General features: G+C 57.2%; 4 protein-coding genes across 4 annotated transcripts; 2 read left to right on the top strand and 2 right to left on the bottom strand.

Annotated features, from left to right (window-relative positions):
• Nucleotides 1-6,135: 6,135 nt before the first annotated feature.
• D7B24_008740 (uncharacterized protein) lies at nucleotides 6,136-8,603 on the top strand (the record flags this gene model as incomplete). The annotated part of the gene is made up of 5 exons (XM_028642825.1): nucleotides 6,136-6,138; nucleotides 6,791-6,951; nucleotides 7,136-7,382; nucleotides 7,459-8,142; nucleotides 8,214-8,603. The coding sequence occupies 5 exons, from the start codon at nucleotides 6,136-6,138 to the stop codon at nucleotides 8,601-8,603; spliced, it is 1,485 nt and encodes a 494-aa protein (XP_028493468.1).
• Nucleotides 8,604-9,845: 1,242 nt separating this feature from the next.
• On the bottom strand, nucleotides 9,846-10,827 carry MAM33 (Mitochondrial acidic protein mam33; the record flags this gene model as incomplete). Its single annotated transcript, XM_028642824.1, has 2 exons — nucleotides 9,846-10,416; nucleotides 10,475-10,827. The coding sequence occupies 2 exons, from the start codon at nucleotides 10,825-10,827 to the stop codon at nucleotides 9,846-9,848; spliced, it is 924 nt and encodes a 307-aa protein (XP_028493467.1).
• A 1,359-nt stretch (nucleotides 10,828-12,186) lies between these two features.
• On the top strand, nucleotides 12,187-13,990 carry D7B24_008738 (uncharacterized protein; the record flags this gene model as incomplete). The annotated part of the gene is made up of 2 exons (XM_028642823.1): nucleotides 12,187-13,789; nucleotides 13,839-13,990. The coding sequence occupies 2 exons, from the start codon at nucleotides 12,187-12,189 to the stop codon at nucleotides 13,988-13,990; spliced, it is 1,755 nt and encodes a 584-aa protein (XP_028493466.1).
• A 171-nt stretch (nucleotides 13,991-14,161) lies between these two features.
• On the bottom strand, nucleotides 14,162-17,138 carry D7B24_008737 (uncharacterized protein; the record flags this gene model as incomplete). Its single annotated transcript, XM_028642822.1, has 2 exons — nucleotides 14,162-15,855; nucleotides 16,584-17,138. Coding segments are annotated over 2 exons (2,249 nt in total), but the record flags the coding sequence as incomplete, so codon positions are not given.
• Between the last annotated feature and the right edge of the window lie 119 nt (nucleotides 17,139-17,257).

The following is a 17,257-nucleotide window of genomic DNA, read 5'->3' as shown; positions in this document are numbered from 1 at the left end:
GCAGGGCGGCCATGCCCGTGTGGCTGTGCACAAGTTATTGATGGCAAACTCCAAATGCCCAACCCCATGACAGGAGAGGGTAATGCGCCATATTTTACTGCTGGTCCATCAAACGACGATATCCTCACCTCGCACTTTGGTCGCATCTGCGACCTAACGCCCTGGCTGCTAGAGTTGTGAATGGATCACGAGTTTCCACCAGGTATCCATCTCATTATGGTTAGCCACCAGCTGGCTTGGTGTCGAGGTTAACTGTACCATTTGCATGCTATTACCCGCGAGAATCACGATCAGACGAGGAAGATCAATGTGTGTTTGAGGAACATGATGCCCGTGCCCAGAGCCTGCCGCATCAGCTCGGCCACAGGCTTCCGGCGGTAAGCCCAAGCTACCAGTTGACTGCTTCCACACGAAATTGGTGGAGGAAATGAAGGAGCAGCTGTCGAGGCACGCCAGCCTTGAATTCCCTCTAGCTCACGCGCCGTTTCGCCGGCTTTGCTCCTCTTCAATCTCCCAGCGCTAGTCGTCTCGATGCACGTGGCGTTGGAGCTGTTGGCGTGCTTCTGCCTTTCGCTGACCTGCCTGTGGAATCGTGTGCTCTAGAACGACCCTTCTATTCGGCTGGCGGCTTGTCGTTCGCTCGAGCAGTGGCTTAGCGACAACTTGCCAAGGAACGGGGGGGCGAACCACCCTAGGGCACCCCGAGATCACCATTGTGTTGGCCTACTTTGTGCAAAGTGTTCGGCTCAACCACAGGCTCAACCACAGATCATCATCAGCTTTATTTTTATCATCAAATCGCGATCATGTTGCGTCGCCCGGCCCCTCGATCTACGAACGCGACTCACGATGTAACAACAGGGCGAGCGAGGGTTGAACGATCATCTTGTGTTCAACACTCGGCGACACCGCTTGAACCCCCCTTAAATCTCCAATCCTTATCTTTCGGAGCCCTCCTCCGCGACCGACTCATCACGGACTGAGCTCAGTAGCGACTTGACGTCATTATCTGGCTTACTCTAAAACGTGGTGCAATCTCTTCAGCACAGACACGTAAGGGAACAGCCGCTGCTCTATCCTCACTTGTCCATTTTCACGTGTGTCAAAGGAACCTTGAGCCGGCGCGGCACATGGTCAGGTGCGAGTCAGCCATCGTGCCCTTGGGGAGCAATATCGAGCGCACACTATTCCCACCCATCGCGTTAATGGCTCGTAAACGGCTGCCATATCCGACCCTAGATTTCATCAATACCGCCCAAGTTAAGACAGGCATAGCGATACCGGCATCTGCCCTTTGGGAATGGGGTGTGTTGGGACTTCTGAGCTTGCGACGCTCACAGGCTCGCTACCGAAGATTAGAGTCGCAATCCGAGATGAGACACAACGCTCGAGCACGGACATGGCCACAAGACGAACCCCTTGAGCCAGATGGTCCTCCGATCCAGAACCTGGAGAGAGGAGGTCGGTCACTGCAACGTCGAGGCTTGACCATGACCCACAGCCGCCTTCCGCGTCCCGCGTATGCATCCTGAAGCACATTCCCACGCAGCTTTTCCGACCTTCACTGAGCCTTGAACCCAGTGTCACGGTATGACGTCATAGGCCATCGCAAGCAAGCCCTGGGATACCTTCACGACAAAGACAAGGGTCGTTGTGGGCACGGGCCAGGGGAGATAGATGGCTTGGAGCTAAAGATCTCCACCGCAAACCTTGGGCCTCTCAACCCACGGCCGCTTGTGAAAGGATGCCGTTCTGATGGGTGCTCATGATGGCACAATGCAAAATCCGTCAGCGTGTCTGCTAACCCCAACAGGAGTTACTGCAGGTAGCAATCTCGTGACTCAACCAAGCGCGCCAGCGCGGGGCAGGCGGGTCGAGCCTCGCGCGCGACACACTTGGGTCTGGGTCTTTCCTCTCCCTCCATGTGACTACCTATCTACGTAAGCTCCTACTCGGATCAGGTATGGTAGGTAGGTAGGTACCCTGCGTCTCGGGGTGGGATAGCTAAACCCTTGGCCCTCGAGCCACATCCTTACAAGACTAACACCATGTCATAATGGTGCACGATGAAGCACCGGTTTCGCCTCGTGGCCATACCGTATGGCACAGAAAGGGAAACAATGGCTGCCATGTCTTCAGGAAGGACATCAACTCACCACCTTGAAACATACGCTTACCCAGGCGAGAGATCTTGTGCCGTCAACCAATCGCCAGCTCTAGTGTCAACTCTTCTCTGAAACAGAGCCCATCCATAAGGGTCATGTGGGTTGTTTTTCTGTAGGAGGGGTCTCTGAATGCCTCCCTTAGCGTCGACAACGTCACTTTCGGGGTATCTTGTTGTCACTCCCACGCACGCCATTTGCACAAGCTGCCTGGCTGCCTAGGCACATCAACCATCTGCACAACAGCGGCCGCTCGGCCAAACCTGTGGTGACCTCCTCGGGCGTCCTTTCGCCCAACAGAGAGCCCTGGGCGGTGGAGGAACATGGCGTGATGTCGGCGCCGCAATTCCTCGACGAGGCCAGGTCAGGCTCGGCATGCAGCGACGCGTGATGGGGGCTCCATGGGCGCCAAGAATTTCTGGCGGAGGTGAGCACACGATGTCACGTCTGTGCCCACGAAGGCAGGTACAAGCCGACCATCTAGTACGCAGTCTGTTGGCTCCCGAGGCACTCAAGGCTCCTCGTCGAGCCGCTTCTGGCGGTCAAGAAGTTCACTTCCGTGGACAGCCACTGGGGTGGAATCGGCCCATCGGTAGCTACGCCGCCCCGTGTTGCGTCGCATGGCTTCGAGCTTGAGGCGAGCAGGCGATTCGAAAGCTTGTCCATATCGACTTGTATCGCACAAAGACAGGCGCAAGATGTGGCTACGGGGGGTGCTGGTAGGATTGCTGAGGTGGTATTCCCCGCCTTGCCCGCGGCAACCCTATCGGGATGCTAACTGGTTCTGGACGCTTTATTGGTGCCAACGGTCGCGCTCAAGCGCCAGGGTCCCTCCCCTTGAAGAGAGCCAGAGCGATCAGTGGTAAGGAGCGGTCGATTTGATGGCTGACGGTTCCAGTAAGCCGTTGGGTAAGCCATATTTTTGCCTGTCAAAGTGTGATTCAGGGTACGTGTTCGGTCGAGGCGCCGCGCACCAGCCTGCTTTGGGGCAGTACCGCCGCCACAGGCCAACACAGGCAACGCCCCATTCTCCCAGCTACCAGGGATGTTCAACCGGGACCGCCATCTCGATGTCGACATCCCCCTCTTCACGGCATATGGGCTGGCATCGCAAAGAGAAGTGCACGCGCCTGGCATTGTCTGCCATGTCAGATACGATGATGCGGCGAATGACTCGTAGGTCCCTTGCATGAATGAGGATGGCGTGCGGAGGATATCTGAGAGAGGCAAAAGCAGCATGATTGAGGCGCGGGCCATCAAACTCAACTCAGCGGCCGACAGGGCACCATTGAGCTACCGCATGCCTCCCATACCCCACGATGAATGGGACGTGAGTGCTGGCCCATTCGAGAAAAAAAATACACAATCAGGAGCCGCGTGCAGGTCACAATGGCGTCAGTATATGCTGAGGTCTGCGCCTCAGCGGAGACCGAGCCGCAAATCACAAGCTGGTGAATTGGTTCTATTGGAACAACTATCCCTTTACCATGCTGTGCTATCGATGGGATCATGACTCGAGATACCCCCAGTCTGTTGGTGATGCAAAGTGCCGCCTCCGCGAGCCTTCTCACCCGGAGACAGAAGTGTGGGCGGGCATGTGTAGCCCTGTCAATCGTGTGCCCACCGCGAAGACTCGAGCCGGGTTGGTTCGTTCTGGGGTCTGCATGTAGCGGAGGGGGGTTCAAAATCATGATAACATAGGTCCCCCTCTGGCTGACCACGCGGCCGACAAGAGTACGATGGAATGAATGGAAGTATTCTGTGGCTCCCCTCTTTTTTCAGGGGAACAACAACAGCACCCTTACCGTGCATCTTCTTGGGAAGATCGCATACCGGGATTGTGAGTCGATACTGGCGTTAGGGGAAAGAAGAACGAAGGGGGGGGGGCCTGTCCACGCGGCTATACTCAATTATTGGCGGCCAAGCTCGCCGAAGAGAGCAGCCGCAACGGCGATCATGAAGTCATCCTGACGGGGGGTCCGTGGCCTCTCCGACCCCTCTCGGCGCGCCGCCGCCGCCGCCGGACGTGCCGCAGAATTTTTTCTGGTCCCCTTCGCTTCGACAGAAGGTTTCGGTGGTTCGGATGGTGGGGACCGAAGAAAAGGGGGACCCCTCCCGTTGCCTCTTGTCCATTCTACCCCTATCTCCAGGGGGGGGAGGGTAGATTTCCCGGTAAATCAAGAAGTGTCTCGGGTCGGCTGTGCCTGACTATCGACAAACACACGCGAGCATGGAGAAGCGGCGATCTTTGCTCTGGATGGGAGGTGATGCCGGAGGAGATCATGGGTTCGAAAGCCTGAGTTCTGGGTCCTGGGTCTGCGTACTAAGCGAGGGGGACTTCGTGTCGTTGCTGGTGTTGCTCTCGAGGAGGGTCATTGTTGCAGTCCTGATGGGTTGGGACTTTTTGGGTGGCTGCTGGCCGACCCCCTTGGACTCGATGACACGAGGCTAGACAGCATCTTCATGCAAATGACTTACTCGGGAGCCGGATGCTTGGGTCGAGGGGAGTCATCGACGGTGGTCAGGTGGGCAGGAGGCCTGCCGAGCACGCCACGGCTCTTGTGGGTGGACGTTTTCGTCTCTCCTCAGGAAGGGAGGCGACAAACCACCGTGACTACGGCCCTCGATCCCGGGAGGTTGTTCGCCACCGAAGCAAAGTGGCGGCAGCCCGGCGTCGGGCGGTGCACCGGTGCCGGGGCAAGGGGGGACCCTCCTCCTCTGACGTCCCAGTTCACAGTTCACAGAGCGGCAGACGTACAGAAGGGGGTGGTTGGGTGGGTAGGCGTGACGCTTCGGCGCGGTGCGGTAGGTGGCTCAAGCCCCGAAGACCCTGATCGCGGAGGGGGGACCCGGCCGGACACAGTCGTGGTTCGCTCGGTGCGACATAGCTGGTGAGATGGCTTGCACAGCCTCAGGACCCTGAACAAGGACGGTGCTGTTGTAGGAAGTGATCGACCAAGATGCTCGTGGACCCTGAGGCAATACGAGCTTTGACGGGTGGTAAGGTGCCATTTTACCCACCACAAGCTATCGAATATTGGGAAGGGGAAAAAAAGCTTATGCGGATTTCTGCTCTATTCCCCTGAGTACTTTTTGTTTTGGGGGCCTATTCTGACGTCGACTGGCGTTTGTCTAGATGGAAAAGTTGGCTCAGGGGGTCACTCGCTGGGCGGGACGATTACATATCCATGCGAGGGTAGTGGATGATGCTGGCTCCCATGTTTCTATTTCCAGATGAAGTATCGACGAAGGTACCTCTGGAAAGGAGTGTACTTTGGAAAAAGGTATCAAAAGTTGTGATACTTTGGAGGTGTACCTTGTGCGATTTGAGGGATGGATCAACACCATGACAGCTTTGATGCTTGCCTGCCAGGGGGCTTGCCTCGTCGGCTTCGGCTAGGTTTATCCCGAATAACAGAACAGCAGCCGTACACAACGGCATTTGTAACGTTCACATTGATGACGCTCATGGTGGAAGCATGTCGACATAGGAGTCATGAGGGTCACAAGTCCGATCGCCAGGCTGTCATGGCGCCTTGTCATCTGGCCATGTTCAGCATGTCGGTCAGTCAGTGCCTGGCACGGTTTACAAGAGTGTTGCGCACACCTGAGGCAGAGAGACAGGGAGACACAGAAGCAGAGAGGCACGTTGTGCCACGAAAGGCCAGCGATGGTGGCTTGCAGGAAACGCGCTGGGTCCAGAACGAGCGAACGCAGTGCAGCTGACAGGTTTCTGACGGAAAGGGGGACGCAAGAGTTAGCGCCTGCGGCAAGGCTCAAGTCGGACATGTCGACGCAGGTGTATGGCACATGTGGGCGGGATGATTGGTTCGTGGGAGAGATGGGTGAAGCAACGAGTTCTCAGTTGAGGGGTCCCAGATGCCGAGGTGAGTGACGCGGTGTGTGTATTTGGATATCAGGAAGGAGGTCGGACATCCCTCTCATAGATATTCCTTTGGGCTCGAAGCATCGCATGGTAAACGACGTAGCAAAGTGAAGGCTTCGCACGATCTGCTCATGCCTCCATCATCGCTCCCAGCAAAAGGAAGAAGTCGGTGACGAAACAAACGGCTTATCCAAAAGAGTTGGGGGACCTTATCAGCGGCGAAGTCCCCCACCGGCCGGCCCGTCAAAAAATAAAAAAGTGGCGCCCTCACGTCACCATTCAGCAGTTTCCCAGAGCCTGGCCCACGCTGCCCCCTCCCAAGGCCCGGCCCAAGGCCCCAGGCTCCGCCCAAGGCCCCAGGCCCCAGGCTAGGTAGTTGTCCCAGCGCGCACCACAGCGCACGGCGCCCTGAAGAACCAGCAGTGGGAGCTGCCGCAGCATCATCATCATCTGGCCCACAGCCCGCGGCCCGCAGCCTGCAGCAGCCTCGGGGGTTCGTCTCTCCCACCGCCCTATCCCAAACTTTGCCCTCGAACACGGACACTTGAACATCAAACATCGGCCTCGGACGCACCCAGCCGTGCGGCAGAAACAGAAAAACCCAAATCCTGTCCGAAACTCTCGCGAGATAGCCTTGCCCCTCCTTTGTTGCAGCACCGTCCGCTTCCCGCGAGCCAGCCGCCAACGTACGCACTCTCTACCAGCCTCTACCCTTGCCACCTACTCTTGACGACGACCCAAGTACCTTACCATACCTACATCACACTGCCCAGCGAGCAAGCTCAGCCCCGCCTCCGACATCGTCATGGCTTCAGCAGCGCCGCCAACCGCCGTCGTGGACGCCCCCGAGGAGCCTCCAAGCGACACCTCCAAGCTGAAGACGTTTATCGGCATCCTGAGGAAGTAAGTCGCCCTTTCTTTTTCCGTCCTGGCGCCGAGCCTAGGTGCTGCGAGACGTGCGGATGAGGGGTACCATCCCTGGCCCTCTCCTCAACGGGGCTCTTTGTGCCCGTCTTCATGACACTCCAAGATCGCATCGCGATAGCGCAACATCGCAACACGGCGCTGACCTCTTTTCGGCTTGCAGGTTCATGGGCGTCGCAGACCTTGCTGCCGTTCGCTTTTCGCTGCCCTCTCAGCTTCTCGAGCCGACCCCGAACCTCGAGTACTGGACCTACCTCGATGCACCCAACGCCTTCGTCGCCATCGGCACCGCCGACGAGCCACTCGACCGCATGCTTGAGGTATGCCGCTTCTGGTTCACCAAAGACCTCAAATACGTCAAGGGTAGGCCCTGCAAGCCCTACAACTCGTGCCTCGGCGAGTTCTTCCGCGTACGTTGATCATGCCGAAATCGTGCCAGCCCGAGCCACGTCTCGTCGCCAGCGTACTGACTTGACTGCCCCGCAGTGCAACTGGGAAACCGAGGACAATGCGCCCAAGATCAATACAACCGCCCTCAAGGGTCCCACGAGCGGCAACGTCAGCAGCGCCTCGAGCATCCGCTCTGTCAAGGCTGACAAGAATGCCTCTACAAATTCCCTCTCGCTGACCGTTCCAAAACACGGCCTGGCTACCCCCGACGGCCGCCCCGTCCGCATCTCGTACCTGACCGAGCAGACGTCCCACCACCCACCCGTCAGTGCATACGCCGTCATCTGCCCAGACCGCGGTCTCTCCGCGCGCGGCTTTGATCAGATCTCCGCCAAGTTCACCGGCACCAGCGTCCGCGTCCTGCCCGGCGAGCACAATCTCGGCATCTTCATCGACATTGAGAAGCGCGGCAACGAGACGTACCAGCTCACCCACCCGGCCGCCTCGCTCGGCGGCATCCTGCGAGGCACGCTGAGCGTCAGCGTCAGCGAGATGGCCTACATCACCTGCCCCAAGACGAAGCTCAAGACCATCCTGCACTACATCGAGGCGGGCTGGCTCGGCAGGTCGACGAACCGTGTCGAGGGCATCATCTTCCGCTACGACCCGGAGAATGACAACAAGACGACAATCAAGGATGTGCCAGAAGCGGACATTGTGGCGCGTCTCGGCGGGCCGTGGAGGGAAAAGATTGAGTTCACCCTCGGACCCAAGCCTATCGTATGTGCTATTCCCTGTCAAACTCTTTTCTTCCTACCAGAGCAGACGTCTAACCCAACGTGTAACCGCAGGACTCCCACCCACCCGAGGCGCGCTTCACCATCATCGACCTCCTCCCACTTAATGTGGCCCCCAAAGTCGTGCCCCCTGCCGACAGGCAGCAAGAGTACGAGTCGCTCTCGCTCTGGGGCGGCGTCACCGAGGCCATCCACGCCAAGCAGTTTGGCAAGGCGACGCAGGTCAAGCAGGAGCTCGAGGAGAGGCAGCGCGAGAAGGCGCGCGAGCGCGAGGCTGCCGGCACAACCTGGCAGCCCGTCTTCTTCCAGCAGGTCACGGGCAACGGGGGCCAGCCAGTGCTCACGGACAAGGGCAGGGAGGTGCTGAAGCGGGCGCAGCAGGCTGAGTGGAACATTGACGATGTCGTCGGCGCCGCTCCGGCCGCCACTCCGGCCGCCGCCTGAAGCGAGAGTGAATCTGTTCCAGCGTGTTTGGGTTTGATGCATGTAGGGGTTAGCGGGGACGAGTGAGAGCGGACGAGAGGGTTGGTTATAAGCTCACGGCCTTTCGTTTTCTGCCCTCTCTTTTTTTATTTATCAGGGAGGGATGCTCATTTGGACGATCAAGTCGCGCGGGGTGCCAGTCTCATTCGAGTGCGGATGTCACGATTTGTTGATTCTTCAGGGCTTGGGATAGAAGGGGAAAGTTTGGGCGGGGGAACGATGGTGTAGTTGGTTGCATTGCTGAGGTTCTGATTATTGTCTCTCGTTTTGAGTAGATGGCGATTTGGGGAGAGGCCCCCCCACCCCTTTGCACACGGGGTACTACCACATTGGCATTGTGTTTCCATCGATGGTTCTGCTTTTTCTTCTTCTTCGCTGGACACGTGAGGCTGTGTGTGGGAAGGGGATCGGGGGATGAGAAGACACGCCCAGGCGTTTGGTGTATATTGTTACTCCTGGGTTGCAATGCCCTGCCTTACCGGCCCAATTATGCATCTGGGCTGCCAATCGATGATCCTGATATGAGGCAATTTAGAACTGATGTGCAAGCTGTGGAAGCTGGGAGCGCTTTGAAGCGTGACAGCCCGGAGCTTCGAGACGGATTATACGTCGTTCTGAAACGGGGAGCGATTTCATGGTGGTCGATGTTGATTCACAGGATCCCTATCACTGTTGATACCATCCACCGAGGTCATTGGTGTTCTCGAGTGAGAAGGTAGGACTCGAAGCTCGCGTTTGCGAACCTTCGTGACGCTTCGAGCGGGAACTGTTGCGATGTCCAGCCAGACCAACCTGAGTAACTGGGGCCGCGAACGCATGATGAATGACGATTGATGAACTCTAGCCAGCCGACCGATCACCATGTATCGCGTGTATAGCTGCTGGACTTTTATTTAGTATGATATCACTGATGAGGCAGTCCTGAGTCGCTGCTTCCCATGACAGGGAGCAATCTAGACACCGTTCTGCATGGCGGGTACAGAGAATTGTCTGGTATTCTCGCTACGGACAAGCCGTCGTTGGACATTAGGTCCTGGTCTATGGTACAACAATGAGTGGAAAAGGCTTGTTAAGACATCCGTGAGAATCCTCAAAGATGAGTTCCGTCAATCATACACTTGCGTCCCTCCCCCCCGCATTATCCGCCATCGTACATTTTCTAACTTCTGTTTTTGTTCGCCTCGCTTCGCCGGAAGTGCCAGATCAAGCGCTGATGAAGCCCTTGACGTTGCTGAGCCAGCGCACGTACTCCTTCTGCTCCTTGACGTCGACGTAGTCGGGCGCGAAGACGGCCAGCGCCTGGGTGACGCCGCGCTCCTCGAGGTAGCGCTCCATCAGGATCTGCAGGTCCTCGTCGAGGCTGCCGAAGGGAGGGCCGGGGTAGACGTCGGCCTTCTTCTGGGCGCCCTCGGGGGTGGTGGGCGTGGCGAGGGCGGCGTCCTCGTAGTAGAACATGTTCTCGACAATGATGGAGCCGTCCTGGTCGACGGCGTCGATGTTGAGGGCGCCGGGGGAGCGGCCGGGCTTCTCGACGACGATGGACAGGCGCGTCGGGGGCGCGGCGTCGTCGTCGAGGTCCTCCTCCTCCTCGACCTCGAGATCCTCCTCGGCCTGCGCCGAGCGGGCGCCACCCGTGGCGGGCACGTTGGCCTGCTTGTTGGCGTTCTGGATGTCCGAGGCGTCGATGTCGTCCTCATCCTCGAGGGCGCGGTCCTGCTCGTACATGTCGGGATCGTAGTTGGCGAGGTCGGCGATGGAGAAGGTGATGGTGATCCTGGCATTGGTTAGTCTCTTTGAACGTGTCGACGAGATGCGTCTGTGAGCACACGTACTTCTCGTCACCAAAAGTGCGCGTCAGCTTGACGTCCTCCTTGCCGGGGGTGTCGTGCAGCTCAAAGGGGCTGTTGTCAAGGAAGTCCTTGACGCTGGCGGGCAGCTGCTCGTTCTGCTTGACCTCCTCCTCAAACTGAAGCTCGCTCTCGAGCTTTGCCGCGAGCTCCTCATCCGACTCGGCGGCACGGCGGAAGACGGTTGTGGAAAAGGCGGAGGCGCGTTGTGTGCGGAGCGCGGCGCTCAGGGGGGAGGAAGTCTTGAAGAGGGTGTTGGGGCGGGCGACGGGGGTTTGCCTGGCCAGGCGGCCGAGGGCGCGGGGCGCAGAGCGCGCGGCGGTTCTGATGGAGAGCATATTTGAGGAGTGGGAAACGGTGATGAGGTGGGAAGGATGATTATGGATGTATTGGTGAAGCGACGGGATGTACAAAGCTAGAAGGTACAGCTTCGCGATGCAAGTAGCTGTCGAACAATGCCGCTGTCAAAATTTCATGCATGATAAGGCCGGCAGAAAGATAATCCGTCTCCGAGCATTCTTATCGCTGAGTGCTCACCGACCCCAAAGGCATAGCTTCACCGAGCCCCACTCTGTTCTCGACCAGTCTTCCCGCGACCTGCTCCTGCTGTTTGTTTCCATCCATTTCATTATCCTGTCCTGCCAGCGATGTGCATTTTGTGCTACCAAGTTCGAGCAGCACCGCTTGAGATGAAATACTCAAGGGGTCTTGAGGAATATTCTCTTTTGTTCCCCCTCACTTTTACCTCGTCACTGGTACGATGATTGAAACTGGGTAAACCCAATTCAGAAGCAAAGCCTTCCTGTCACTTTACTCCCACTTTGCCCCAGTCCTCCTCTGAAGTCTGTGTGAGGCAGATATAGCCATGTGACGGCCTCGGTCACTCAGTTGGCCAACGCCTCGTACAACAGTTTTTAGTTCCTCCGCAGGTACGAAATACGAGGACGACCTGCAAGTCCTCACAGGTCTGGCGCCCTCTCAGGCATGACACCTCTGTCGATAAGCTGTTAGGCTCTTGCTTCGGGCGATCTCTTCTTTAGCCGCGGAGCCTTGGCCAGGGCCCCTCGTTCGTTCGTGAGGGGTCATCGTTGACCAGCAAGCATCTGACAATGAGGATGGGTGGAGTTCATCGGCTTTGGAGTCTTCCAATTCGACCGCTTTTGGAGGACGAGGACCTCACCTCAGTATCCGGGGTAATATGTTCGGGCGGACCAACCTTACAGTGCGACATACCGAGAAACTCCGCCCCGAAGGTTTCGGACTATTGCAAAACTCTAGTGTTCGTCTGGTATTCAAGTCAATGATTCGGCTCCCATTGACATCCTGACCTCTCAAATGCAGCAACGTTACGGACACCCAAGTCCGTCGACCAGTTCGCCAGACCAAGACGCAGCGTGACGCAAAGACCTTCGCGAGTTGCTTTCCGAAGCCCGCCCGGCATCTGGATTGTGCCGATCGTACTGGCAAGTGTGAAGTGCAATTGGCGGGAACAGCGGCTCAAAATCTCCAATTCCGTTGTGCGAGCCCATTGTTGGCCTCAAGTATAAAACAGAGCTTGCTGCAACGATCTTCTCAAATAGTCCGTGGCAAGCCCTGGATGCAAGGTGAGAGGTGATAAGACCCCAGTCTCTTGAATGAGTTGCAAAATGCGCCTCCAATTCATTGGCCTCGTGGTCCTGACGACACTCAGAGCCACAATGGCTGTTGAAAACACCACATTTTATAATCCGGTCTTTCCTGGCTGGCACACGGATCCTACCTGTACATTCGTCCCAGAACTCGACAATACACACTTCTGCGCCTTTTCGTCGTTTCTGACATTCCCCGGCATTCCAATTTATGCAAGCAAGGACCTGATCAACTGGAAGCTTGTCAGCCATGCTTTGATTCGCGAAACGCAGTTGCCCGAGCTTCTTACCGACGGCTCGATTCAACATCAGGGCATTTGGGCCCCGACTTTGCGTTACCATGAAGGTCGGCTCTATATCATTTCACCTTACATTCTGTTCAACACCTGGTTCCAGCAGATATTCGTCGTCTCGACAGCCGACCCTTTTGATACTGATTCATGGACCGACCCGATCTGGATGGACAACCCTACCAACTCCATCGACCCTGACTTCTTCATAGACAATGGGACGCTGTACGTGTCCATGTCAGCAGGCGATAGAATTGTGCAATCCAGGTTTAATATGGTCACTGGCGAGACGAGCGAGCCTATTCGCCTTTGGAGCGGCACCGGTGGTCGTAACCCAGAAGGGCCACACATCTATAAGAAGGATGGATGGTACTACCTACTCGTCTCGGAGGGTGGTACTGAGACTAATCACACTGTCACCATTGCCCGCGGAAAAGGCCCTGAGGGACCGTTTGAGGGTTATGAAAACAATCCCATCTTAACCAACAAGAACACAGACGAATACATTCAATGCGTTGGGCATGCCGACTTCTTCCAAGACGTCGAAGGAAATTGGTGGGGTGTCGCTTTGGCCTGTCGCTCGGGTCCCGAGTGGCAGATTTACCCCATGGGCCGAGAGTCTCATTTGTATCCGATGACATGGGATGAAGGCGAATGGCCAGTCCTCGCACCGGTCCGCGGTCGCATGTCGGGGCCTCTACCACCGAAGAACCTCGATGTAGCTGGCGAAGGGCCCTGGTTGTCGGACGGTGACGAGTATGACTTTGCGCCCGGGTCTTCCATCCCGAGAAACCTCATCCACTGGCGAATTCAGCAAAACAGAACCGAGCGATTCACTGTTTCTCCCGAAGATCATGCCAACATGCTACGACTCACGCCAACAAAGTACTCTCTTGACTCCGCTGTACCTCCTGAACTCATCGGGGACCCCAACGCCGGCATTCACCCCCTGACTTTCATTGCGCGAAAGCAGTCTCATACCATCTTCAACTTTAGTGTTGACCTAACTTTTCACCCTAGTGAAGAGAACGAAGAAGCGGGCGTTACGCTCTTTTTGACGCAGTTCCAGCATGTTGATCTGGGATACGTCCGCCTCAAAGCACCCGATGGTCGTCTTGCCATGTATCTCCGTTTCAAGCATGAACTTTCCGGCAAAGAGGGGTACGAAGGAGAGCCACTCGCCTCGGAGCCAGAGCCGGCGCTCCACAAGGTCCCGTGCGCCTGGCTGGGTAAGCCGGTCAGGCTGCAGATTTCAGCAGTCAACGAGACGCACTACGTGTTCAACGCTGCATCCGTAGAGTCGGACGGCAAGGAGAGCGACAAGATCGTTCTCGGCAGTGTCAGCGCGTGGTTCATGAGTGGTGGTTCGGGGCAGTTCATGGGTGCGTCATGTCTCACACAACAGGCTCTTGTGCTAATCAAGCATGATAGGAACCCTCGTGGGAGCGTATGCTACGAGCAACGGGGGCGACAACCTGACGCCGGCATACGTGAGTCGATGGCGGTACGAGCCAATTGCTCAGCTCATTTCCGACAACGTGTTCGTGCCTGCCGATGAGCATCCGCTCCCTGGGAGGGCGTGAGGCATGGCTGCCAGGACTTCTGCGGATGTTGGTGTGGAGCGCGTAATGGAGATCTTTCAGAGCCAGATTGCATTCCGTGAAATATTGCGAGCTAATGTGAGGCAGTGTTCTGAAAAAAGAGGCCGCTGTGCATATAACTCTTTAAAACTATCGATACTTTTGGCATGCTCTTTACCTGTCTTCTTCAGCCTCGGCAATCCAGTAAGCTTCCAGCTCGGCAATGCACGTCCGCGCAGGAATCGTCACCGCGATAGGGAAACCGCCATAGTCAGGGTCGTCATTCGGCATCATGAGGAATTCCCCGCTCCTTGTCTCATCACCATTGAACACTCTCAGTGTCCTCAGCTCGCCCGTCTCTGTGACCTCCTTCTCCTCGGCACGCAGGATGCCGGTGAACGTCGCCTCGGGCCTCACGCTCTTGAAGTAGACGTGGAAGCCTCGTCCGACGGCGAGGAACTTGCCTTTGCCCTTGTGAATAACCATGCCGGCGCCGGAGCTCTGCTTACCGAAGACAAAGCACCGCTCTACGATGACCTCAAAATCGCCAATGACCTTGGTCCACCGCTCCGTGCTGCCGGGCGACGGCTCTTCGTCGAAGAAGAAGCCGAAGCGGTCGGCCGGCCCCGCGGCGAGGAGGTGCTCCTGCGTCTGCGCCAGAAGCTTGTACTCGCGGCCGAATGCCTCGGCGCCCGTGTCGATGCCGAACGGGCCGGTGCCGAGGGCGCCGTAGGTCGCAAACGCGAGCCAGGACCTGCGCGCGCCGTTGGCGTCGCGGCGCTGCTCGGGGATGAAAAGCGGGTTGCCCTGCTGCGTGTAGTCCTTGCACACGGACTCGTAGTGGTGGAAGTAGAGGTCCGGCGCCAGGAAATCGAGCGCTGGGGTGTTGTGGCGCCAGATGTCGAGGACGTGGGGGCAAGGCCCGCCGGACGGGTAGTCTCCCGGCGCGGCACCTCCACCGACGACGATGGGAAAGTCCCGCGTGTCCAGCTCAGAGGGGTCGTCGAAGTTGAGCCAGCAGTTTGTGTAGAAAGGGATGTTGTAGTGCTGCTTGCCGGCGGCGGCGACGCGACCGACGTAGGTGGAGATATGGTGGGCCATGAAGGCTTCGTTGGCGTTGTTGCCCGCGCCAAAAACAGAGGACCACGAGTGATCTCCCGATGAGGGAATATTGCTGTAACGGGCCTTGAAGGTCGGATGGGTATCAACGGTCGAGAGGTGCTTCAGCAGCGACTCCGGGACAGGCTTCTCGAAAGCCGCGTTTGCGCGATGCGAACGGTCGCGCGAATCGCCCAGGAGACCCGTCTCGTTCTCAACCTGGACCATGAGGACTGTGTTGTGCTCAGCGTCGACCTGGGCAAGGTGACGCATGAGCTCTGAAAAGGCGCGGCAGTCCGCCGCACAAGCCTCTTCGCTGAAGGGCGACACCATTTCGATCGTCTTCTTCACGCCGCCAGCCTGAAGAACCTGAACACGGGGGAAACGCTTAACATCGCGCTTGACCCATGACGGTGCATACGTGGAGATACCGTTCTTGTAGGTACCGAACCATAGCAAGACGAGGTGCATGTTGTGCTCACGGGCGCCAGCTAGGACCCGATCAAGCTCGGAGAAGTCGAAGTGGCCCTCGCGAGGCTCGATGTCTTCCCACGTCACAGAGCCAAGGAGGGTGTTGATAGACTGCGCCCTCATGGCGGGCCATACCTCTGACATGTAGCGGGCCGAACTGAGCGCAGAGTTTCCAAGCTCGCCAGCGAGCATGAGGAAGGGTTTGCCGTTGACAATGAGATTTGTATTGCCGTTCTCAGAGCGGCGCAAGTGAGGAAGCTTGTCGGAGGACAGGCTTGGGGCCCGGATAACGGGTGTATCTTCGAAGGCCGTCATGATGTTGTAGATGGCATACAATACAAGAGATGACAGGAGAGGCGTGAGAGATTGGGAGAAAAAGCAAGAGAAGGGAAGAGATGTTGTCTTGTTACGAGGTCTGAAAGTCAAGAAGAGACGCACAGTTTTAAGCTATCGTGACTAGAAGAAGATGATAAATGCAATGGGCATGTTTCGCCGACGCCGAGAACACCAAAGTGCGTCTTCGAACAAACTTCGGAGCTGACTCTAAATTTCCCCAAAACTGGCGGGTTCACAACCCCACGTCCGAACGAGGTCTCCGCATATCTGCGTTGTCGGCCAAGATCATCGGAAGCAGGGCTCGAGTGCCTCCGGCACCTTTGGCCATGGCTGTCCGCGTGGTCTGATCGACAGCCGCCTCCCGACGTCGAACCCACCGTCCTTTTCCTGATGTGGTTGGCGCCGCAAATACTTCGCAGAAACTACAAAACCACCATGTCTCCAGCTTAGAGCCGAGCCACATGGCATTCCCCACTGCTGTGAAATGTGGTTCGAGAGGAGGACGAATGCGCGGCTATCGGCTCATTTAGTCTGCATTATGCCATGTTCTGCTGGGCGACTTTGCGAAAGCGAGCACCGTGTGTGTGCGAATCAAGATAATCATGATGCTTGTCTGGACTCGTATCTTCGTGTTGTCGTGGCTAATACCCAGTCGGATGGCCTGGCCAGCAGTCAAGATCGTGCAGCCTACGTGACAAACGCTCCATCTTCTCCTTGACATCATCTCCCATTCCCTGGATCTTCTGAGCCTGCTCCAAGTACGAAGCCCCTATATCACGAATCTTGGGCACCAAACTACTCCCGTTGGCGTCGAACACGGCCTGGGGAAGATGATACAGTATCTCGAGCAGATCATCCACGATCCTCTGATGCTCCTCGTGACTGCCGGACGTCGATCCGAATTTCTCCAGCAAGTTGGACCTTATATGCAAAGACGTGATGAAGATGTTGACTACTTGAGCATCGTGTCCCTCGGTGACATGCGCCGGCCTTGACAGCCCGCCGCGCCATCGGAGCTCCGGTGGTAAGGAGTCGATCACCTGCTGCACTTGGGCCAAGTACCGCGCCAAAGCGGCCTCGGCCCCGCCAAGCATGGCTGCCGGGATAGTTTGAGCCTCGTGCCAGACCCAGAATATGTCGCTGAGACGCAGCAGACCGGGGATGTAGCTCGTGTTGTTACCGTGCCATGCGGTATCCTCTGCCGCCAGGGGATCAAGGTCCTTGCCGGTGGGATCCAGCTCGTCGTCTGTGAGAGGCAGTGGGCGAAGCTGAGGCCAATTATCCTGATAGGATGCAATATTTGGCGTCAACATGCCAAATGCGTCCCCGCTTCTAAACGGATGTTAGCTCATATTACGCCTCGCC

This window comes from Verticillium nonalfalfae (genome assembly GCF_003724135.2).
Source record: "Verticillium nonalfalfae strain VnAa140/NRRL 66861 chromosome Unknown scaffold_80, whole genome shotgun sequence".
In the NCBI taxonomy this organism is placed as follows: Eukaryota; Fungi; Ascomycota; class Sordariomycetes; order Glomerellales; family Plectosphaerellaceae; genus Verticillium; species Verticillium nonalfalfae.
The sequence above is the reverse complement of the archived record's forward strand: the minus strand, read 5'-3'. Positions and strand labels throughout refer to the sequence as shown.